Genomic DNA, 24,734 nt, shown 5'->3' with positions numbered 1-24,734 from the left:
AGCAATGCCTTATTTTACTTTTAATGTTATCAAACGAAGAGAAATGTCCTCCCCTCATCCTAAACTGGTCCTAAATTGATGCAAGAGTACTTCCTCGTTTTACGAATGAAACGGCACACAAGTCAAAGCAACTGGGCTGTGTGTGCTTGACTCATCAGCAGCGGTCATCCCTGCAAACCCCACCCCCGCCAGAGTTTTTCTCTGTGATCTCCATTGGTTAGGATTGTGTTTTATTAACATTTACTACACAGAAATAGCACAGACCAAAATATCTCTGCTGTTTGTCTTCACACTGTCTCTTACCAACAACTAGCACTGACAAACGCTGGTGCGAGAGGAAATTACTTGTCAGCTTTTGGTATTCGTAATCCAGAAAATATTGCAGTTAAATTGCGGTCAAACCACTGTGAATCTGTTTTAAATAGTCTTGTTGCTCAGATTTCCAGAAAAAAATCAGAATATGTCTAATTAAAAAGTTTCAACTGGCTTTTTTTGCTCTGGCATTGTCAGCATCAGACTCACAGCATTATCCTGATGAAGTTGCAACTCCCGTCCTAATCACACAATGTGACAAATAATATGCTTTTACTCGGTTTGAATCGTCTTGTTTTTAAAAGGATTTTGGCGCATTGCCTTTCACATATTTTTCACTGAAATTTTTTGGAAGCCAGTTTGTATTTCTTGGCCGAATACACAGAGAGGCACACCTGCTACACATCCTTCAAGACTTTGTGTATATTCTTAAACATTTTCAGCCTGGAAGCATAGAAATGTAGTCTCGCTGAGGGACTCCAGTTCACTTACTATTATTTTTGTATATGGCCACACATCATTAGCAGCCATGACCTCTTTCTGACCTCGATCCATAGTTTAAGAGCTATTGTACAGGGTCAAATTGGCCGGTTCCAAGCTATGTTTTTAGTTTTCTTCTTTTTTGAAAATTATATCTGCTCCATCAAACACACTGAGGTTATGAATCCATCAGCCACTAGCGGATCATGATGCAAACTATTTGGGAGTTTGCTTCAACTATCTCATCACATCCATTTGAAATTGACTGGCTGCCAGCTGCTCCTATTGAGTGGGATTGAGTCTGGAGCACTGACAGAAGCAGTGTTGTGGGAGGCCTCTTGTTTGACAGATCCCACTGTGGAAACACTGAGTCACTGTCCAGATCACAACACAAACCCCCGAGCTGCAGACTGCTGTCTGCCCGTCGCTTCCCATACAGTCCCGTGCCCCAACACCTCTCCTCTTTCTAGATAAAACCAGGGTGATAATATTATATACAGTATATTATACACAGCAACTGTTGTCCATGTGCACAGTTGGCTTCATGTTGTGGCCTTTTGTCTCTTCATTATGGACACTAGAAGAATATTTAGTCCTCAGATACAATCTTTAACACCTCTTTCATCTCAACACATGCCTCACACACATAGAGAGCAGCAGCTTACTTGTTATTTTAATATCTCTACGCTGTGACTTACGCTGATCTACTTATAGATAAGAGCTCTCAACACAGTGACTTCATTTACATGCACACTGATATTCCACTATTATTGTGAATATGTCAATATTCCAAAGTCGATACAGGATTTGATTTGATTTGGATATTCCGAATTATGCCTTATTCCGAATGTAGCATTTTCCGATTACCACGTGGGATATGCCGATATTATTCGGGTTTTAGGAGCATTCTTTGGACATGTATGCAGCACATTCGGAATATGTGTCTCAATTGGGGTTTTTACCACAGTTTGCAACGCACCACGGCCTCTTGCCTGTTTATGGTCAGCTCTGTGCGTTGTAAATTTACCAACTAGTTAACAGTGTGCAAGGCTGGGATAGAGATGCATGACGGGCTTATTGTGTAACGCACCCCTGCGCAGGCAGAATGACATATGCTGCATATGGAAGGCAGACAGAGGAGAGGAATGAGAGGAGAGTGGAGAGTTGTTCAGGGCGGGCTGGTAAAACAGAGCGTGCCTTCTCCACGACAGACGGAGGGGTTCGGTTATTATCCTGACATGCAGCCATGGACTGATGGTGACGACTCAGTGTGACGCACCAAAAAACACTCAGCAGTGTAGTAAACATTATGGGATAACCTAGATACTGGATGTGCCTGTAACTATAAATTTATAATATCAGTCATATCAATATCACTTATAAATATCAAGCAGCAGCTCGCTAATGTATCTCAACTCGCTGGTTTCTTGAGATCTTGTGATTCCCGTTCCCACTGGAGAGGGAAACCCTGAAAACCCTCTGCATGTAAACAGGAATATTAGTGGAAAATTCATCTTCATTAGCCATGTAAACAGCCTAGTGGGAATATTGTCTTTTGTGGAATAAGGGGAAAAAACTGAATATTTTGTGCATGTAAACATAGTCAGTGTTTTGTAAAGAAAAAACAAGACACTTGGTGTTTGTATTGACAACATTCCCATCCTCTTCTCAGACGCTTTACAAAAATCAAGCTGGGCTGGAAATGACAGATTTCTTCCCCCTTGTCATTGTTCAGTCCTGGAGTAATTGTTCACACAGTCACTCTTTAACCTGCTCGTTCTTACCTAGACGAACAATACAAACCAGAGGAATATGTAGGAGTATGTCTTGGTACCATTGGTTCAGTTATATTTTAAACATGTTTAAGTGAACATGTTACAGGTACATATGCTTATATATGTGCAAGTTTGTGCAGTAACCAATCTTCCACTAAGGGCACACTCAAGCTGCATGAAATTCAGCTCTATACACCTGGAGGCAGTGTTATTACGACAGTGTTATTGAGCAACACATGGTTAACCAGAACAGGGCTCTTTTGAAGTTTATGAGCATTGATGAGCAGGTGTATTTCTCTGAGGCATCAGTGATTTGATTTACAAAGACTTATGAGTGATTTAAATTGTGCAAACTGCACTTTTACTTAATCTCTTGTGTGACAAGCCACTCATTTAAGTCAATTGCTCACTTACTGACTTTTTGAATCACTCATTTACTCACTGACTGGTTCATTAACTCATTAATTTGCTTGTTTGGTTTGTCATTCATTTATTCTCTCAGGGTTTTTCTAAACCCCTCACTTACTCATTCACTGGGTCAGAAATTCATTCATCTCTCATTTCCCCGCCTGTCTACGCGCTCACTCACTTATTGCTAATCAGTCTTTCACTTACAGAAATCACCCTCAACCGTGTGCATGCTCACTTAGTCATTCTCTGGATCATTTGTTTGCTTGTTCGGTCAACTCCTCTGCTGACATGTTTGAAAAGAATGCAGAGCGCTCACCTCTGGAATGCTGGGAATGTGACAGCTGGCCTCCCGCAACTTCCCGCCTGCCTCAGCGGCATGATTGCATGAAACAATGAGTGAGGAATTCAAACATGGTGGCCCATTCATGACACCCAGAGCAAAAGCTGAAAGAAAGACTCACCCATTTCCTACCTGGATACCTCATTATTGAAAATAATACTGTATCTTTATGTGGCTCTAGGTGTTTTTATATTGAACCTAATGGTTCAAATCGACATAATTCAGACAGAAACTTTTGTGTGACACTCAGGAGTGTTTTAAGTTTTACAGCTGTATATTTTGAAATGAAATGTATGGCAATGTGTGCTGCAGTGGACAGTGGAGTGTGTGTGTGTGGGCTTTAATGTGAATGTTTGAAAAAGAGAGACTTGGAAGATAGACTGGGGTTAGAACTAGAGCTGCCGCAGTATTGATTTTTTCCTTATCGCACAAATTAGTGAAGCCATTCAAACTGTCACGGTAACCACCATTAAGAAAAATAATAATTTAAACCTCAAATGTTATAAAATAATTGGTTTCAAATACCGTATTGGCCCGAATATAGCGCAACACGCTGATTATAAGACGACCGCACCTTTTCCAACACCTGTCTTTGGAAAAATACTTTTTGAATGTAACTTACATCATAGAATAATTACATACTCACACACTCTCCTACCAGACTCTTGTATGTGAAGCATTCAAAAAAGCTTCGGCCATATTTTCACTTGTCATGAAAAACATGTTACACAAGCCTTCAGAAACTCCTGCAGGTTAAACTGGACTAACAAAGCACTTTGAGGGCTGACTGACTCTCTCACATTCGCCATAAACAGACGTCAAGATACTCGCTAGCCTAGCCACAACGCAACACTGACGTCCCATCACTTGAGTCGTTCACTCAGTGGTGAAGCGGTGATCCGTAATGCGGTAAGCACGGCAGCTCTAGTTAGAAGTTAAAAAAAAGTTGTCTAAAAAAAAAAGTGAAAACCTGCTCATCTCATTTTGGGACTGGGGCATTGCAGACACATACATGTCTTCACTAAAGCTATAGCCTACTATATATGGGAATATATTTCCCATGCCTTCAATATGTATACTGCTCTACCCTCACCAAGCATGTATGTGCAGAGTTATGCAGCAAGCTAAACACACTTCAAATAAAGTTTGAAGACAGCAGTTGGCCTTCAGGCTTTTTCACCGGAGGCAACTGTGAAACTGTGAAAACAGTATTGGACAACAAATTCAATGATAGTGATTGCAAATCATTAAACGCTGAGATTCCAGAAATAAGAGTTTGACCAAAGTATTGTAAAGTGAATTAGCACAGTAACAAGGAAAATAGATTCCCAAAAGTATAGATTAGCTCTTAAATTAGTCCATCATTGTCCATCATGCCAGGAAGAAACAAGTATATAGTATATACTTTATTTAATCAGGAAGTCACACTGAGATCGAGATCTCATTTGCAAGTGAGACCTGAGTACAGAGGACAGAAAAAAAAGAAAGAAAGATGGTAATGACATAGCAATAAAACAACAAAACAACAATAAAATATCTGATAAAATGAGTATCATCCATCAGTGAAACATCAAGTCGCCACATGACGTAACACAGTAATTAACCTAGTAAACATACACATGGAGTCCACAGCGGAGTAAAAGTAAAGAAAAACTAAAATATATAACAGGTAGCCCAACATTAAGTCAACAGTTAAGGCTACTTAGCATGACGTATTAGCAACACACAGAGACAGATAGCCTGTGTCCGAAATCACTTGTCACTATCAATTTTATTTACATATACAGTACCGGTCAAAAAATTTGAACACACTTTATCACTCAAGTGAATGGAAAGGTGTGTCTAAACCTTTAACTGGTACTGTATTTTATGTTTTTATGCAGAAAGTAACCATTTAGATTTCCAATATGTGGTCAATTTATCCAAATAATGCCTGCACAGTGTTGGCCTATAGTGCTTTATAGATGAATCCTGAGCTCCATCAGCGCTGTCAGGACATTTTTATTTTTAAGTAGCTGAATGAGTTAAGCCTAACGCCTTGAACCCACTTGATCCCCCGAGATGCTATTTGCTTGACAGCATTTTTTTCACCTTTTGCGGGTGTTTTGTGAATTACATGGTTTGGTTTTTGTCTCATTTGCGCATGTTTAGCAGCTGCAAAAGCTGCACAATCCTTTTGAATCCGCCCCTCAGAGTTCAGACGCTCAAATAAAATGGCGGAGGGTAAATATAGTTCATGATATAGTAAATAGGGAGTGATTTTGGACAAAGACAGTTGTGTAAAGCCCTGCTTGGTTAGTTATAAACTGATCTCAGAAAAACTAAACGAACAAATAACGAATCGACAGTCAGAAAACATCTATAGTAAAAGAGTACTTACAGATAATGCTCCAACAATGGCATTCAGGCAGTAGATCAAAAATTCTTGTAAGTATTGGTCAAATACATGGCAGTGGTTTGGTCTAACAATGTCAGTTAAGTAGCAATTGCTGTGAAACTGTGCCAGTAGGGATTGTTGAAACCAGCTGCTGGCTGTTATGCAGAATATATGCATTTTCATTAGTGAATGAGAATTCTACATTAATTATCGTTTGTATGAAAAAATATAATTTTCTTGGCTGAGGTTTTGTCCTTCAGGTTGTACTATAAGCTGCTGTTATCTGCACAGCGTTGGCCGACCCTTTGACACTGTCGACATTTATCACACACTTCTATCACGTCAAATCACAGCCTCTCATTCCATTCTTATCAGACAGTAAAACTATAACTTGTATATTTATGTAAGCCCAGTGTGAGACAAAAACTGAGCCACGCTACAACATTAAGGTTTAATCAGTATTCACAGTCCTGGTATTAATTCATTTAATCAAGTAATGTCTAATTCATATGCAAATTTAAAAACGATGCAAATGTCTCCTTTTAATTGGTTTCTTGGGCTTTATATGATTGCCAAAAAATTGCAATAAAAGTACTCCGCTCAGATTTCATTTCATTTCATCTTAATTTTAGTTCTAGGATGGTTGTGAGAAACTGCAGATAAGAGTTCAACAACTTTTTGCAGGGATTAAGTCTGCAAATGATGTGACATAGTTTCCACTTATAATTATACTATCCTAACATTAGATACATGCTTGCGAAGAGTGAGTGCAATCTTTACAGTATGGTGTATATATAGCATACAACTACTCTTTAGCATTGATCAAGCCAACTAACAAATAAGATAATTTACCTTTTTATAATGAAATCAGACAACTTGATGTGATTTTCAGCTGCAGAAGCCAGCAAAAAACCTCTAAAAGACAGTTGAATGGTTAAAAATGTAGCTGCAGTGTAACAGGTGGCCTCCATACATAGGGACTCAATGTAAAATTGATTATCTGTCAAGACTAAAAAGAAAATTGTTCATTCAGCCGGGAAAGAATACAATCGAATTGCAAAATCCAGGCCGATTCCCACCCTTTTCCTGTCATTTGTAATCAATTAATTCCCCTTAGTGCTTTCCCCCCCGACGCCATGACAACTGGAGCAGAGGCCGTGACCTGGGAAGTGACTGTGTCTGCTTCCAAATGAGGTCCAGGTGCCCAACCAGTCGTATTTATTGATAACAGTCAGAACAGGCTCAATGGCCTGATTCACAGCATGTTTAGGAGAAAGATGAGGGGCGCCGCGCTTCATGAGAGAAGGTCCATTGACTCAGCAACTGTGAGCAGACAAGAGTGCCAAAGTAGGCATGTCTCAGGAACAGATGGAGACACATTGATCTCTCCATATGGAAACAACTTTCACACACACACAACCTATTAGATGGTTCAAGTGAGGCTGGGCTTTAGTGATGTCAGTGATCACTTACAGTACCTGCCATTAACAAAACAAATGTGATGAGTCGACTATGCATGAAAGCATCTGATTCACTCTAATGTGCTTTTTGTGCTTTAGCGTTTTTCAACTGCATTGTCTTGGCCACATCACGTGCTTATACTTTGGACTAATCAAACCAGGGTGAAACATTGATGAATTTTCTCAAAACCTTACAAAAAAAAAAAAGTCAGTGACTTTGATAGCTTATTTTAGAATGGCAGGAAGTGCCACTTTGGTCTTTAAATTGCCTTAAAATATCTATTCTTTTATAATAGCAGCTATTATAACTCACAGTGTGCTTTCATCTTGTAGTATAATTACACATTCAGTCATTCTAGAGTGATTGATATGTAAGTGTGCTTTTAAACTCTGTGTGTTTTTATGTACAGTCCTTAGTTTTGCTTTAGTTTTTTTTGTATGTATTGTCTTGATGTCGGTTGCATCAAGGCTGAGTCATGATTAGATAGTTTTTGACTATGTTGCTCTGAACTGCGCTAGCCTTTTATCATCCGCCTGGTTTTCAAGGCTGAAACTACACTTGTCCACAGGCTGAGAAAGTTTTAAGTACCAAGATTTCAGTAAGTAAGAGACAGTTTTTTTTTAAGTCAGCCTCTGTGGCCTAATCTACAGTTGGCGAGCTCAGTCAAACAGTCTCTCTCTTCTAGTCAGTTCACTGCTAACTGAAAATTACATTGGGTTATTTCACAGATAAGAAGCCATTCCCCTGGCAGGGATTTGTGTGTACCTGGTGGTGTGTATTTGTGCTTGTGTCTGTGCCAGAGTAAGGAAGGTGAAGGCTTGGCTGTGTAACTCAGGTGATAACACGGTGCGTCGGCTTCCGGTGTCGTGATTCAACATGACACACCATGTTATTTTCCGAGCAAGCGTATTCAAAGTGTATGTGAATGTTACAACATGCCCACATGTTCATGAACAGCGTTATTGTCAGGGGGAGATTACTTGTTTTTATAACTTTCTTCCCGCATTTATCAAAATGATGCATTTAATTTGCATCTGCTCTGAGTGTACAGTTTCCAGTCTACGGCTTAGCTTATAAGAATCTGCACTAAATCCCTCGTCAGCCCTCACGCCAGCCCCGCTCCCATCCCTAACATAAATGGTTGCTTTTAGGACTAACTCCCCATTTATAGGAAACCTTTAAAGGATGATTGCTGTTTTTTCATCTAACCAAGCATAATGAAACATACATAAGAGTCCCATTTCTTTAGTGTTAGCAGTGGTTAAATTTCGCTGATGTTTGTTCTGCTCTTACCAGAGAAACCATGCATTCCAGTTTCACCTGGTTTTGTACATGACTCCGGGGGCTGAAGAAAACATCTGAGGCTCACATGAAACCAAACCAAACAAAAAGAATTATTTCTTCAAGTCCCACAGGCTAGCTAAAACTAGTGAGCCCAGCTGTAAGACACGTGGTGCTTTTTTGTCTTTGCAGTCTCATACCTTCTCCTATGCAAACTCCAAAATAGTTTGAAAAAGTTAAGAGCTACGCTACTCAGCTCTGTTTTTGATTTATGGTGCTGCAGTGTGAGAAGCAGAGCTGCCTGTCTGAACAGATTGTTGAAAGAGATCAACTATCTGTTTCCGTATCTTGGCTATCTGACAGCCCGCCTGTGGCTATAAGGCCATGTAGACGACAACTATGCGTAGGCCAAGTGGGTACGTGCACCAGTTATTTTAATTTGTCTCCTGTAGAGAACTAGAGCTGCAGTATTCATTTGCATGCTTCTTGTTTGTGTTTGCACACTTCTGCTTGTGTGCATGCCTAAACTTAGCAGCCTACCCTTAAACTTTGCTTGTTAGCCGAGGTCTGTCTGGCAGGAACCTGCAAAAAGCTCGAGTTCAGCTCAATACCGTGTGTTGAGTCTCTAACATCTGCTTTGAACAGACACAAAGCTCTCCGGCTGCCGTGTCCTCCACCGCTGAGACCAGCAGAGGTGGTGAGGGATAATGGGGGGGAGAAGTCGGGGAGGCAGAAGCACGAAAGACAAATGATTTTAAAACTGCGGGTGATGAAAAGCTCTGGAGCTCTAAATATCGAATTCTCAAAACGTATAGCCAGAATAATTAAGATAAACTATGGAATAATGTTATCAGCTCAGTAAATGAGAGCATGTAACAAAGGTGCTGACTGTACTCTCGTCAGGGAAGGGAAATGACAGACGAGTGCATAATGAGCTGGTAATGAGAGAGAGCAGAAGAGAGTGGGAAACACTTAGGAAATTATTTTTTAAGGAGTGTTTAAGATGTCTTTGAAATTTCTGAAACCCAACAGCTAGTTTGGGTATGAGGTACATTGTAATTAGTGTACATCACAGAGTCAAATCACCACAACTTCAAAGCACGAGCAGCATTTTTTATGTATGGAACGTGATAAACAGCCATGAAAACAAGAAAATATAATTTGTCTGTGTTTCAAAGGCCAAATCTGTGCCTGATATTGATGATGGGCTGCATCACTGTGACGCTGGGAAAACTTCTTCCTGCTTCACGGCTTTAACCAGTTCATATGTTTAGATATAAATGCTGTACTGGAAGACAACTGATGTGAAATATACATGTGTGTAATAATATGTGTATGCATAACTCTCTGTGATGCCTCTTTTCCTACTGTCACAGAAAGTTCATTACAGACAAAAAAAAAAAACTCCAAATGCCTTCTTCATTCATTTCAGCAAAAAAAAAAAAAACTGCAGCTAAGATTACATAAAGGGTCAGATTTTCCATTTTTTGTGCGTATGTGTGTGGCTGTTTGGTTTGGCTGGTAGAGAGATGGCAGCTGGTGTGGTGCTTTCTGGGCCAGACTTCATCTTCACCCTCTTTTCTAGTCAGAGTAAAGAAGGAGCAGCCCTTCCCAATACAAGGCCAGAAATTAAAACTTTTTTTTTTTTCTTTTTTTTTTGCACAAAATGTGAAAACATTTGCCATGCTGTGTAGTTATTATCCTGCCCAGGATGGAAGGAGCCACATCTCTGGAAGCTGTGATTCATTAGAAATACTTAGTTCTTGTCTCTAATTTATTTCTGACTAACCACCTTCCTCTTTTTCTAAAGAGAAAGTGTTCATACCTTCTATTCGCATCTATTTTTGACTGTTCATTTTCTGTTCTGGGTTGTTTTCCTGTTGGTTTGACAAGCATTTACTGTAGTTGTCCCATTCATATACAAGTCTGAGTTGAGTACAAGTTTCTCTTTTCTTTTCTTTTTTTTTTTTAGTCATGACTGAAGCCTCCCCCCTGCTCTCCCTCCCTCCCTCCTTCCCACTTTTTCCATAACTCGCTCCACCACCAGCACCACGACTGTCGTCACTGTGCTTTTTATGAACCTCAACTCCTCAGTCTTCATAGTGCGGAAACTCTCAGGATCCAGAACTTGCACTGTATTTGTTTTCAGCATTTTTTTTTGCTTAGCAGACATTGGCTCGTGTCACTCCGTACTTTAAACTTTGATTTGATGGATGATCAGATTTATGTGTGTTTTAATTCTGCAAGAGCTTGTAAAATGGTCTTTAACGCTTTGTGTGCGAGCAGTTTCGAGCCCCTCCGTCTCTCCAACATGGGTTCGTTTCTGAAAATTTCTCTGTCGAGTAGAAAAAGAGGCTGAGCTGTGAGTAGAGAGAGGGATTTTAGACTAAGTGCTGCAAGTGTACTTGAAACCTCATACTGATGCTGACAGTGATAAGGCCTCACTGCACAGCGGATCAGAGGATTGTCAGTGAGCTTCTGTGTTATGGATATAAGCCTGTCTAGAGTTATGATACCAGGGGATCATAGTTGACCCTGCAGGACCTCAGGTTTAAACCATTAAGGCTTTAGGAATATGAGCATTATATCGTGCTTGATGTTAAGCTTTCTCTTGAGCTGTCTGGAAATGTCTGGTAAGGAGATTGTGCAGCTATGTACACATTGAGCAGTGACCATGACTATATTTTTCTCTGCTTTGGTATTTTGAATCCAACATAATGTTTTATAAAGAATAAATGTTTTGCCCCTTCAATCGTTTACAATCAAGAGGAATTAAAACTGCCATAATAACTATAATATAGTGAACGTATTTTACAGCTTTCACCACAAAAATGGCAAACTTCCTTGTTGTCATCATTGTGGTTTGTAATAAGTCAAGTGCCAGGTTGCTACTTTTCATGACTTTGCTTTAAATGACAAGTATAGATATATTTTAGTCCATTCCCCATTAATTCCCTCTGTCCACCAGCTCACTTATCTTTATGGTACAGTGGAGAGCACTCCTACTGAATCCTCATCTCAACCTGTGACAATTTGACATTTTTCTCGAGGCAGTCTCTTTGAAACTGAAATGGAGCATCTCCATTCTGTGCAGGTGTGTATGAAGGTGGCTCACCACTGTGCAGTTTATAAAGTAGAGTTACCCTGTTTCAAAACCGCCTGAGGCTTAAGAGGACAGAACACTTGAAACAAACTGTGTCGTATGACATGTTGTTTGACTGTGTCTTAAGGCAAGCCTGACATAATAGCCTTCCCCTTTGCCGCATCATACTTCCTCCTCTGATATCTCTTCAAGAATTTGTGTCTTTTGTGTGTCTCTGTAGTCTCCGTGCGATGAATTGCACAAATGGTGATAAGATTGTAGAATTAGGCCGTATCTAGACCCAATCAGGTGTTGTGGCGCACTGCTGCAGGGTTGAGCGGAGGTGTTTCAGGGTGTGGACGTGTTTATTTGTGCTCTTGAACATAACCGCTGTTAAACAATCAGAAAATAAAGTTTTATTGATCTGATTCACCGGCTCTCTCGTTACCACTGCTCCCTCTCTTCATTCACTCTCTAGCTCGCTCGACCACAGCAAAGTCTAACTTAACTTTTTAATGTTATCAAATGAAGATCAATGTCCTCCCCTCCTCCCAGTAACGTCTTTGTACTCCCTCATGGCAGAGTTTTACAGCATTGATCAGTCTGATCTCAGGCTGTGCGTTTCTCCAAAAGTTGACTCTTGATCAACTTTCTCGCCGCAGGCCGCTGCTGCACCCCACTGCAAAATAATCGACTATTTTGATAATTGGTTCAAAGTTTCAGTCATTTTTCAAGCTAAAATTCCAAAATTGTCTTCCAGCTATTTTATTTTTTTTTTACTTTTCTCTGTCTTTTGTGATGGTACACTGAATATCTTTGGCTTTGGACTGCTGGTTGAAATTATAACAATGTATTTTCCATTGTTTTCTTACATTCTACAGAATAAATGATTCATTGATTATCTGCAACAATAACCAGCAGATTAATCAATAATGAAATTAGTTGCAGCAGATTGTCTGTTTCTGAAATCATGGCTTTTGGCTGGTTTGATGGACGCTGTAACTTCACTGAGGCATTTGATGTAACATTTTCTGTTTTATGCATGCATGGCTGTGTGGTTGTTCTGCGTTGACCCTTAAAAAATACTGCATTTAAACATGTACTAGCTTGTAGCCTATATACAAACAACATACTGTTATACAGGAACGTGTAGCTATCTATCAGCCATTCTCTGTGTTTAAAACATCTACTAACACATTTCTCTTTCCAATTACTCCCTAACAAACATCACCTCTTGGAGCAAAACCGCTCATCTGGCAGTGTTGTGCCTTGTAATCCTCATTCTAATAAACTGCCTTTTATTTGACCTGTCTAAGTATTACAGCATGTTCAATCTGAATATACCGTCCACTAAAGCGTTCAGTCCCTGGCTTTTAGCGCTGTTTTGCTATAGCTCAGTACAGTGTTGACACAGAGGCTCGGGGAGTCAGTATTGTATGTAATGTAAATGTTAAAGGCGGACAGGATGTTAGCCAAGCTGTTTGTTCTGCCGGCTTGAATGGACGCGTTGTATCGACTGTCTACAATATCCTCTCTGTGTCAGTGGTGGGCTTTATTGGCATTCTGTACATTCTGGTGGAGGTGGGTGTGGGCTGATGGGTGAATGAGCTCTGTACAGATGCAGGCTCAGCTGGAGACAGACCTGGTTCCTCCCAAAAAGTCAATTGTTCACAAAGATTCAAGGGAAGTTTTTGAACTCTGAAAATCTCCAATGTTTTTCTTGCCACTACAGGGGGGGTCAAAACAAACTAAACATGAAGCTTTTTTTTTTTTTTATTTCCAGGATTTAATTTGATTTTAATGGCCTCAGGGATGTCGGACTTGCTGATACATTAAGTACATTTCTGATTAGAAACAGTTGAAGTTTAGTTGTATGGATTGCAAGGTCTTCACACAGCAGTACCCTGTGTTGTTTTTTTATCACTCATGTAGGAGTGCCTCAACATTTCATGAATTTTGTGTCAATAGGGCATCTCTTGATGGGAGAGGGAGAAATGTGGTGGGTGGGACTACAACCTCTGTACTGCAACAACTTGCTTTTGTTTGACTGGCTGTAGTTCTGTGCTGTGTATGTATGAGTAACAGGCGTACTTTAGCTGGCCGCATATCAGGATGTCAGTATCCTGTCAGGGTTAGGGGTGCTACACGCAAACACACACACACACACACATCTACTGTTACTATAAAACGTGGATTAAATGACTTCCTCAAATAAAGATGGTTAGATTCAAGGTCTGTGGTCGGGTCGCTTGACAGCTCAGACACAGGCAGCGAGCTGGTTTCACATCACTTTTATACTGCAGTACAGGACAGTTAACTGCTATATGTGTAGCATTTATAGTATCCAAAATATAATGGTGTAATTAATAAAACTTTTCTTGTTAGTTTTTATTTTTTTTTAATGTGCTGCCTCTGTATGGACACATAATAGAAAATCTAACTAATCCCTCTTAGATTAGTTAAATGTATATAGATTATCTGTTGGGCCAAGTCTCATTAAGTACTGAGAGTGATGTTTCTGCCAGGAGGTGGCAGCAGCACTGTAGCTACCTGAGTCACACACATGCCATCGGCAAGCACACACACACACACACACACACACACACACACACACCAGAACAAGCACAGCAAGCTTAGAGCATCACTGATTGGCTCTGTGGATCAGCTCACATTTTTCTCACTTGTAGTTTGACAGCCACACTTCTGAGGATCAGACCGGACTAGATTTTTAAGTTGAAAGAGTCGACTTTTTTTGGTAACAAGGAGAAAATTCATTTTACTCTCCATGCAGTTGTGAAGCATCATCCTGTTTTGATTCTGCTCATGTGCTGTCAAGCTATGTGCAACTTGACATATAAATTGAAAAATCTGGGGATGCCAGCAATAGAAGTAATTGATCTGTCACTTAAAATACATCATATACTATGGTATCAATATACTACTTTCAAATTTAAAGTAATTTGATCCTGATTCTGATAAGCAGCCAACTATTAATCCACAATTACAACTAAGATAGAAGCCTCTGACAAATAGATGTGATATATTAATTCAACGTTGATCCAGTTCTGAAATAACTGAAATAATCCAACTGAAATAATCTCAGAGTTTGATTTGGGCCTTAACAGACAAGTTTAAATGAAATGCGACGGCCTCAGCTGGTGATGACTTAATGGATGTCTCTCCTGAGGTTGAGACGTCCTAATCACAGATGGGGTCATCAGGCCACCGAATGAGCCTCCAGGGAGGATGGGCCAAAGGTCAGAAGTCACTGAGGAGGGTTGCTCCGCTGCCCCGTGCTGTCCTGAGGGAGGACAGGACAATGAGACAACAATGTATGGCACGTGGGCTAGAGACTAATGACATGAAGCACATGGCTTTGATAGTCATACATGTGAATCTACTTTTTACAAATAGTACCAGAACCTGGTTGAGATTGTGAGTATCAAAATTAAGTTACTAGTGTCTCTAGTAGTGTCTTAAAAGTGTGTTCAGATGTTAAATAAACTTTGTTAGAAATAATGTAGTGGGAATTCATTTCCAAATCTCGGGTGGATTTTGACTTTTACAGTACAAATGGAAGAATGGACTTGATCTTTTGTAAAATAAAACAAATAAACAGTGTGAAGTACAGCTTCTAATCATAAATCCTGTGCATATTTAACAACCAAAACAAAGTTATGTTTTGGTCCAATTTTATGACATTGAGGTTAGGTTTTCCATGTGGGTTGGGGGATGAAGGCATCACTGCAGAATGAATATGTGGATTGACATCACTACATTAAAACATAGGGATTGCTTCCCAAGCGTAGACCACCAAAAACCAGCACGACTACACCCTTGGTTCAAGTCCAAGTAGTGAATAAATGTATTAAGAACGCAAAAACAGTGAGAGTTAGATTGGCGTGGGCGTCGAAGTGATCATGTTACCATCCTCTCTCCGGGAGACCACTGATTGAAACCACAAAGCGGAGATCCTCTCCTCGGACTTCCTGCTGTCTATCCGTCTGGTACTATTGATGACCTGCTTTACGCTAATCAATACATGAAACGGGGGCAATTGGTTACATGGGCGTGTGTGTAGTAGTAGTAGTGGTAGTAGTAGTAGTAGTAGTAGTGAAGTGATGCATTTGTAAATTCACTATATGAGGTGTCACTGTGTAGGTTGAACTATCTGTGGGTTTATCTGAATGCGTGTGGGTGCCATTGTCGCCTTATATCCCTTTACAACAGTTCAATAACACAGCTAACGTGTCTTCTTTTCGTTCAAATGAATTCACCCGATTCACTCGTATGACCTCAGGAAATAATCGTGGTCAAGATCAGCATCGAGGCCCGGTCTCTTATCTGGCATTGAAGGTAAATGTGGGACATTTTTCTGAGGGTTGGTTTGCCTCCAACATAGAGATGAGTTGGATCAAGTTGAGGTAAATGTGTCTGGTTGACTGTTTAAACAATGTGGTTGGTAGTATTTTTTGTACTATACCAACATCTTTTTGAATCAGGCAGAGTATTTAATGTTTACCCAGCAGGAACACACTAACAAGCAAGGCGCGAGGTGGGAATCAGGGGCTGTCTTTCCAAATCTGAGCCCCCATGCTAGCTAGTCGCCTCAGGCTTGCACGTCCTGACACACACACACTTACTGTACATACACATGCACGTACACACATGCACTCTCAGTAACATGACAGGAGTGCTTACCGCTGCAGTTTGTTGTGCTCAGTAACCCAGTTAACTGTGATTTGAAGTCAATACAGTTCCACTCGCTCACCACGGTGAACCAGGCTTTTCCATGCCTGTCTCGCCGCTCGCTTTCTCTCCGCCTCAGGATCTGTAAATGGAGGTTACAACTCCCCTTGTAAAGCAGCTGGCCGGGGTCAAGCTCTCTGTCCTTCAGCATTTAAATGGTTGAGACTGAGCGCCCAGGCTGCATCATCTCAAAGGACTCGCTGTGCTTTCCTCTTAGAGGGAATTAAGTAGCTTTTTCTCCGTCACACGTGGGGAAATCAGTTATCAAACATCGTTCCTCGTAAGCATGAAATTGCATGAAAGCGTGACACACCTGAGAGCATTTAGGCACCATTCATTATAACCTCGCTGAAACCATGGTTGACCTGTTTTTAATTTGTCTTTTTTCTCCTATGGAATCCCAAATCATGAATGAAATAATTAGAACACGGTTTCATTCAGGGATTTCCCTAAAGAGTGTACGAAAAAAAGTTAGTTACCTGCACATTCACATAGCAACAGAAGAGGAACCAGACACTATAAATAAGTCTATTTATATTCTCTCTGACATTTACTGGTGACAAGATGGCACAGCAATGTAACATTTTAGCATCTGTATCTCTCATCTTCCTCTCTCTTTTGTCTGTCTTTCTCCTTTAGGTTTTTTTTTTTTTGTGGTCTACCTCCTCTCTGTTCACTCCTTCTTTCTCCCTCCATCTTTCTTTCTCCTCCTTCTCTTCCCAACAAACCCATCCTTCCTGTGTCAGACAGAGCCAACAACACATCAGGGGTGTTTTGGTCCATTGCATTAAAGGCTCCCCAGTCCCCAGTGTTCACCTCTGCTTCCGCTGGCTCCCCCTGCTTGACTTAGTTTACCATTAAACACGCCGTGTTCACACAAACACACAACTATGCTTTCACAAGAAGCTTTCTTCTTTCTCTCTTCTGTATTGATTTAGCTGTTAATATTGCTACTGTACTTTTGAAATACCCTGCAATAGTTCCTGTGTTTCATGTATTTATTTGTGTTAATTTCTTAATTCTTTTATTAATCTGTAACGTCTGCAATTTTGGAGTCCGGAGGCGAAAATGTTCATCTTGCCACTGTTTATCAAAACCTTTTCAAAACGGCATTAAAACACATCTGCTGTTGCCTTGTTTAAATACACAATCCATCATTTTCCTAATTTATTAAATTTCTCTGTATTTGTGTATATCTTTTGAAGGGTTTGACTTGTAGGGGCATAGTCAGCTTTCAAGACTGCTTAAGATATACAGTTGTTTTAGTCTGGCTGTCAGTATTTGCATGAAATGCTTACCGATGCGTTTCTGTCCGAAAAACAAATCCTCAATCAGCTTAAGCAACGTATAAACAAAACCGGCAGCGAGGAAACAGGCTTCCAACAAAGGCAACACACTGCAAATACGAATTTGTCCTCTCGGGATTTTCTGATTTATTAGTTTCAGATTAAGCCATTGTAGCTGCCCCATTTTTTTTTTTTTTTTTTGTGCGTTCTCGCTAAACTGCAGCTGTGCTCCGGCTTTATCCTAAAGAGGAAGGATTGTCAGGGAAATGTTTGTATCTTATTTCAGCTATCAGAAGTTTCAAAGGATACTGCGGCTCCTAGTTGGACGATGCACTCTTGGATTTTTTGTTTTTAAATGTGGCCTCAACTGCTTCATTTCAGCTGTTGAGCTGTAGCTGCCCATTTCATATAATGTAATAGACAGTAATCAAACAGGAAGTATCTCTGTAATGAATTGGGCTGTTGTCTGTCTCTGTATGCGTTGGTGTGTGTGTGTGTGTGAGAGCATGTGTGTGTGTATAAACCAGTCACCATGCAGTCCACCTGTTAAAAGTAGTTGCCCTGTGGCCTCAATAGCCGATCTGTTTGTTTCATACAACAGATGCTTATATGTAGCTGTTTCCTTCACACACACACACACACACACACACACTGTCAGCCTCTTAATGTTTTGACAGCTGGCCCTGATAGAGCACTATTTTAAGGTTGTGGGTGGTTATATCTGCGTGTGTCTCATCGCTGTCATGTGTGTACATAAGTGGTATGCCTGCTGTCTGCTTTGAAGGTGTCAATTTGATAAGCAGAGTTTTGGCATAGTCCGAGCGGCTTCCGTTGAAGTACTGCACTCAGTGTGATTTACATTGTGCCGAGACATTAGACACACTCTAAACAATGAGCTAATCTTTTAAAAGCTTTCACTTTTTAAATACTAAAACACTCTCAGCAGATTGCAGATTTTGTACGTGTGAGAACTCGTGTGTTAATTTGTATTTATTTATTTGAAAGGTAGCAAACTTTACTTTTGAAATGGTTTCCCACTGACTGCACTAGTGTGAACAGGCCACGTCTTCAGTACCGGCGATCCAATTTGTCGGATCGCTGTCACCACCTAGACTGACTTTATTAAGTGCAGCTGTTATCAGCCAGATGTGACAATTCATTTTAAATACAGATTCTTCATCAATGTCACTATAAAATGTATTGTTTCCGCTATCAGATACAATTATACAGTCGTGGCGGAATACTTTTAGTGCCACAGCATCCTTATAGAATGATTTCAGGATGTTAGGTTTGAATTAATTTGAAAAAAAAGCCAAACATCAGTCGGTTTCAGCTCCTGTTTTGGAGATTTTCCTTTTTTTCTTTGCATAATCCAATAGTAAACTAAGTATACTTAGGTTTTGAGATTATTTCTTACTATTTTCTGACATGTTTCAGATTAATTATACTAATAGATTAATGGGGTGATTGTTAGTTTCACCCCTACAGCATTAATGCTCAGTCTTTTGGTGTGAGCATTTTTCCCGTTTTGTGTGTGTGCGTGTGTGTGTAAATGTGAGCTCATTTAATTATTTAGTATCATCTCGGTGGATGTTGACATTCTCACCGATATTGATTTCATTGTATTTTTCTGTCCTGCAGGACCTGCACACCATCTACTGCCACCTCTATCACATGGACGTCCTCTCTCACCTCAGGGAACATCAGTTAAGGTTTGTCGTTTTCATTTCACCTCAAAACTTAAAAAAAACAAACAAAGTCTTTAATCAGTCTTCAGTGCTTCTCTGACAATTGTCTTTTTATTTTTGAGTTTGAATGTCGCTACTGAATGAGGCATCAATCATAGTATCAGTTTACCAGATTCACTTCGGTGTTGCCCATAGGCCTACTTTTTTATGTGAATTGTTATACGTGGCACACCCAACCCAAACAGGTTAAGGGCTTGTTTTTTTTTTTAAAACGCCTTTTGCCCCAGGTTGGTTTTACACCCTGGCTTTATCATTCACAGGACGTTCAGGCTGAGGTGCCTTTTAGACATTCACACGTTCATACCGGACATGTTTGAAATGCTTCGAGTCTGGAATGTTTTCTCTGCTCTTTATTATTCAGTTGAGCAAGTGAGAACAATGACATTTCAACAGGAACGTTCGTGTTAAAATGCAGGTTTCAACCCCTTCTTCCAAACAAACAATGGTGTCAGATTATAATCTGAAATATTTACAGGAAGTAATTCCACAATCGGAGGATTTATAGACACACGGAGAGAGATATAGAGATCCGACAGATGGCATGTTCTCATAATTGGTAAATGAATGAGTTTTTTGAGTTTTTGGAACTGATATGAACATCAGAGATTACATCATGGGAAGTAAAGCATGCCACTTTATAATGCTTAAATTAAATTGAAGGGATAGGAAATAGAATTCCCAAAATCTCTGACCTCGCTATCAAAGGCTATCAAACCTCTCTACAGTACTTATGAGTTAATTTGACTTGTGTTTACAAAGCCTTGTTCTCCTGTAATTGGGTTCAATCAGCCAAATGCAAAGACACAGTGAAATTCTGCTATCGCTCAGACCAAAAGAAAATGAAATATAGGTTGGGCCGCAGCCAGAAATCGAGTAGCGGGTCACCATAACACTCTCAGTGGGAGTCCCAAGTGGAAGATCTCGGTGAAAAAAAAAGTGTTACATGGATATGTGATGGATTGCGAGAGATGGAAATGCATGGGGATATTTTTGAAAGGGAAAAAAGTTTTTGATATCCATTTTTTTTTTAACATCTTTGTCTTTGTCTCTCAGGTCGATGTGTACCTCAGCGAGGTATGAGAGACATGAGGCTAACCACATCGTGTTCTAGTAAGTACAAACTCTTAGTCTGAGCAAAAAAAGTGTTTTTCTCTGTTCTGCTGCACTCGCTCTCTTCTCTTTGAGTTTTATTCAAATTTCTGCTGAGAAAAGTTTATTTTATTCAAATAGAAGTTGTTTTTTAAATATTTTTATTTCTAGTATTTTCACAGTTTAAGTTTTCACAGTGTTTTTCAGGAATTGCCTGTTTCACAATCACTGAATTCTTAACATTGACACTTCCTTAAAACAACATCAGTCTTTTAAGTTTTGGCCACTAAGCAGCTGCAGTAGAGTAAGTGATTTACTTTACTCAGGGACACATCAGTATAGTTGTTGAGGGATATGGTATGCTCTCTGAGATGTGAACAAATAAACAAATGCGTTTATTTTGTCCGATGCAAACAAGCTCCATAGGAACAAAAGCTAGATATCATCAAAAACTGGGAGTGCATCTCTTGTTCAGTGCTTCAGTACATATGAGGTGTTGAGATGTAGTTGGATTTTCAGTGATTAGCCTGGTCTCTGTCACGTTTTTAGTTTTAATTGTGTGTGTCTGTATATAAATTACTGTCTTCATTGTATAATTCCCATTTATACTATTACAACTCACGTTTTCCTGGTTTAATATCTTGTGCATGTCTTTTCAAAACTGTCTTAAACTCAACAAATCCAAAACCAACAATGTGTCAGTCCGTCTCTCAATACTGTCCGACTTCCCCACCCTGTCTGTGATTCACAGGTCACAAATATATAGTTTACTCACTTTTAAAAAAATAAAAAAAAGGCTAAATAATTTCCTGAAACAACTGGGAAGTGAAACAGGAACAAATAGTGCATTTGTGCCCATGTTCATAGTGATGAAAGAACATGTCAACTAGTGCAGCCATGTGACTCACTAATGTGTTTTTAATAGTTTTTGGACAAACAGTGGCATAGACTCAGAGGAATAAACTATATCAGGCTGTTGTTAGAACAATTAGTTGTTGGTTTTGGTCTTTTAATGGGGGTTTTTTGATAGTAAGAAAAATATAGAATATAACCAGACTTTTTCTTTAAAATGACCTGAAACAGGCAAAATTCAGCTTTGTCAAACAGATATTTTGAGCTGTTGTTAAACAAGAAACATCTGGAATATTAGCATTTCAAGCAGCACCTTATAGGTTATACATTTCTTAAAAGTCACATCTCAGACAATATTACAGGATAAATGTGGCTTAAGGTTGTTGTTTAATGATCCGTATCATGTACTCCTTAAATAAACTTTATAGCAGCCCAGTAAAACCTCAGGTCATTCGCTGAAGGTGTTTTTTGCATTACATATTTTTTCACTCAAGGTTTAAGATATGAGAACGCTGATCTAGAGCCAAAAGTAATGTAGACAGATCTGATGATGGCGTGTCTGCCTTCCTCTCTGCCAGTCTGTCAGGGTGTGTGTGAATAAATGGACACCGAGATGGATGAGGCAGATTGGGGGGGAAAAAAAAAAAAGTCATTTCAGCATCATGTACAGTGTGGAGTCCAGAGAGGAAGGTGGAGCAGAAGGCGAGAAGAGGAATGAGAGAGGAACGAGAGGCTGGCGAAGGAAGGAGAGGGAACGGAGGGTGTTGAAAAGAGGACAGTAGATGAAATGAAAAACAGATATGATGGCAGGAGAGTGGCGGCGGCAAACGAGAGCTGTAAGGAGTTTTATTAAAAAGGGAAGACATGAGAGGGAGAGGACTGCATAGGAGGAGAGGAAAAACAAGAGGCGAATTTGCTACAGAGAAAGGAGGAGGAAAGGATAGCAATGTCAAGAGGGAGGAGGAGAGACGAGAACATTAAGCGAGGGGAGGGATGAGGGATTTGAAACGAGGTAGAAGAGGGATGAGGGCTGCCGAGCTGCGGAGGAAGTGTGAGAGTTAGAGGGAGGACAGAGTGTTGAAAGGATGAGGGAGAACCTGCGCATGCTGTTGATGTATTATCATGCCGGCTGGAATCACATTAGACACTCAGCGGTTTAATTTACCATCAAATAAACACATACAAAAGATCTCCCTCTCCATTGAGCTCTCCCACTCTCTACCAGCGGCTAGTCTTAAGTACCTTAACCCAGAACAAAGTGCCTGCCATGGCCAGTTAGTCAGCTACACACACACACACACTACAGACAGCAATCAGGGTTTCTCCAATGAAAACATACAGTAATAGTAGTTAATCATGTTTGCCTCACTTAAAGCCAACAATGCAACAATACGCTAATGTTTCCTACACAAGGCTTTCCTACACGACATTCAATGATAAGAAAACAACAAAAACAACAAACAAGATGGCAGAAATGGCATGTCGTCCTTTTGAATGCAACTAATGATTATTCTGTTATATTCCATTATTTAGAAAAATCTCTAAACACTTGACTTACATTTCTGAACAAGGTTTGTTTAAAATGGGTTCACTCCCAATTTTGGATGATATCTACTACTCGATCCTACTTCGAATGCTTGTTGTAAGTTGCTTTGTCAAATTAATGTAATGTTTCTTGTCATTATCATGTAATTTGACAGTTATTTATTCAAGCGGTTAGTCAGTAAAATGTCTGAAAATAGTGAAAAATCCCCCTCGCAATTTTCCTACGCCCACTCTTTCTTTAAATCACTTGTTTTGTCCAACAAACATTTGGAATTTCAGACGATCAAATGATTGATAAGTTGATTTTTCAGACTATACATGCCGTTAAAGGGGTTTTTAAGGGAGTTTCCTTATTTGAATTGAGGGTCTGAGATCAGGAGATGTTGTATTGCTGTACAGATTGAAAAGCCCCCTGATGCAAATTCATCATTCAAATAAAATTGACTTGATTTGACACATGAGCGACAGGTAGTTTATTGGGCTTTTTTTTATTTTCCTGTGGGGACCTTACTCGCATTTTAAAGTGTCAGGCAACCGTTCCTCATTTTTACTTTTTTGTTTGGGTCGTATGTTTGATGTGAAGTGGTCATTGTGGTATTTTCTTTGCACTTCACATCCTGGAAATCACCTTTTTTTAAGACTGTATCCGGCACTACGACCTCTTTCTAGGTTTTCAGAGATCCCTCTTTCTTTGTAAACCACAGTGGCCGTTATTGCTTCTTCTGTGTAAATAGAGAAGAGATCAGTTGCTGCTTTACAAGAAGTATCAAATGTATCAATACAGTATAATATCCACTGTTTGTTTGGAAGGACTTTCCCAACATTGAGTATTTGGAACAGCAAATGTAAACGCTTTCAACCACGTAGAGGCTGAATCAACACACTGAAATAGCTGCTGTCAAACTGTCACTTTGTAGATAAATGCTTTCTGTATTTTACATAATTTGTTTTTAATGTTTTTTTTTTAAATGTGAATAAACTGCCCATTTATTTCAATGTGTATAGAAATTGCTAGCTGAAGAGGAGTTCACATTACAATCTCTCTATGCTGTGTTGCTCTTCCCACTATGATGACGCATCTCTTATTCTCTTCAAACACTCATCTCTGTATTCATATTCATAACCACAGGCTTACCTTATCATCTACTTTATGTTCTCTGGTTCTTTATGCATGATTGCGTCTTGTTGTGCAGCTGACTGGAGCACCCGGCTTATAATGAAGTTAATTAGACTAGTGTTGAGGGTTAATGGATAAAATGTATACATTTAAACAGCATGAACAGCCACATAGCCCGTGTTTTGCATTTGTTTATATTCAGATCAAAGAAATCCATGTTGCAGCTGTTTTGAATGTCAGGCCAGATTACGTGTCTCTTTCAGCGCTGCTCATTTCAGTCGTGTTAGCATGACTGCCTGCCGTTAATGGATTCTCTGCACCTTGCAGTGATGGCACATTATGTCATGGTTCTATAGTGCTTAGCATCCTAAGAATGCATTTATGCTAATGCAAAATGCAACGCTTGGGATTCAACGCTCGCATGTGCACTTAACATTTTAGTTCAGACATCTATTTCCTCAGTTCTACATACATAACTTCTACATTTTTCAAAGCCTTCAAAATGTCACTTTAGCATCCTGGTTTGTGGCATATTATTCTTTCTAGCCAATTCAGCCATAAATGCATAGATACCAATGATGAAAAGAATAGAACAGACTGTTTTTGTCAACCTAGGTGTACACATTATCTTTTAGCTCACCAAGTCAGCACAATAACAGAAAGCAGAACATATAACAGCAACAGGGAACCATCAAAGTGTAGCTATGGCGACACCTGAAATGAGGCTGCAGCAGAGGTGTTGGAAAAAATCTCAAGAATTGATTAATTTTATTTGTTTAAGTATTTATTTGGACCATGTACGGTGGTTAACATAGATGTTACCATTTGA

General features: G+C 39.7%; 1 protein-coding gene across 1 annotated transcript in view; it reads left to right on the top strand.

The window, feature by feature from the left end:
• rapgef6 (Rap guanine nucleotide exchange factor (GEF) 6) overlaps positions 1 to 24,734 on the top strand; it is a 158,657-nt gene that overhangs the window by 17,433 nt on the left and 116,490 nt on the right. The window contains exons 2-3 of the mRNA XM_042431615.1: positions 19,196 to 19,266; positions 20,356 to 20,412. Coding sequence (XP_042287549.1) covers positions 19,196 to 19,266; positions 20,356 to 20,412 — 128 coding nt within the window. The remainder of the gene's footprint in view (positions 1 to 19,195; positions 19,267 to 20,355; positions 20,413 to 24,734) is intronic.

This window comes from Thunnus maccoyii, chromosome 13 (genome assembly GCF_910596095.1).
Source record: "Thunnus maccoyii chromosome 13, fThuMac1.1, whole genome shotgun sequence".
Taxonomy (NCBI): domain Eukaryota; kingdom Metazoa; phylum Chordata; class Actinopteri; order Scombriformes; family Scombridae; genus Thunnus; species Thunnus maccoyii.
This window is presented reverse-complemented; position numbering and strand designations above follow the sequence as displayed.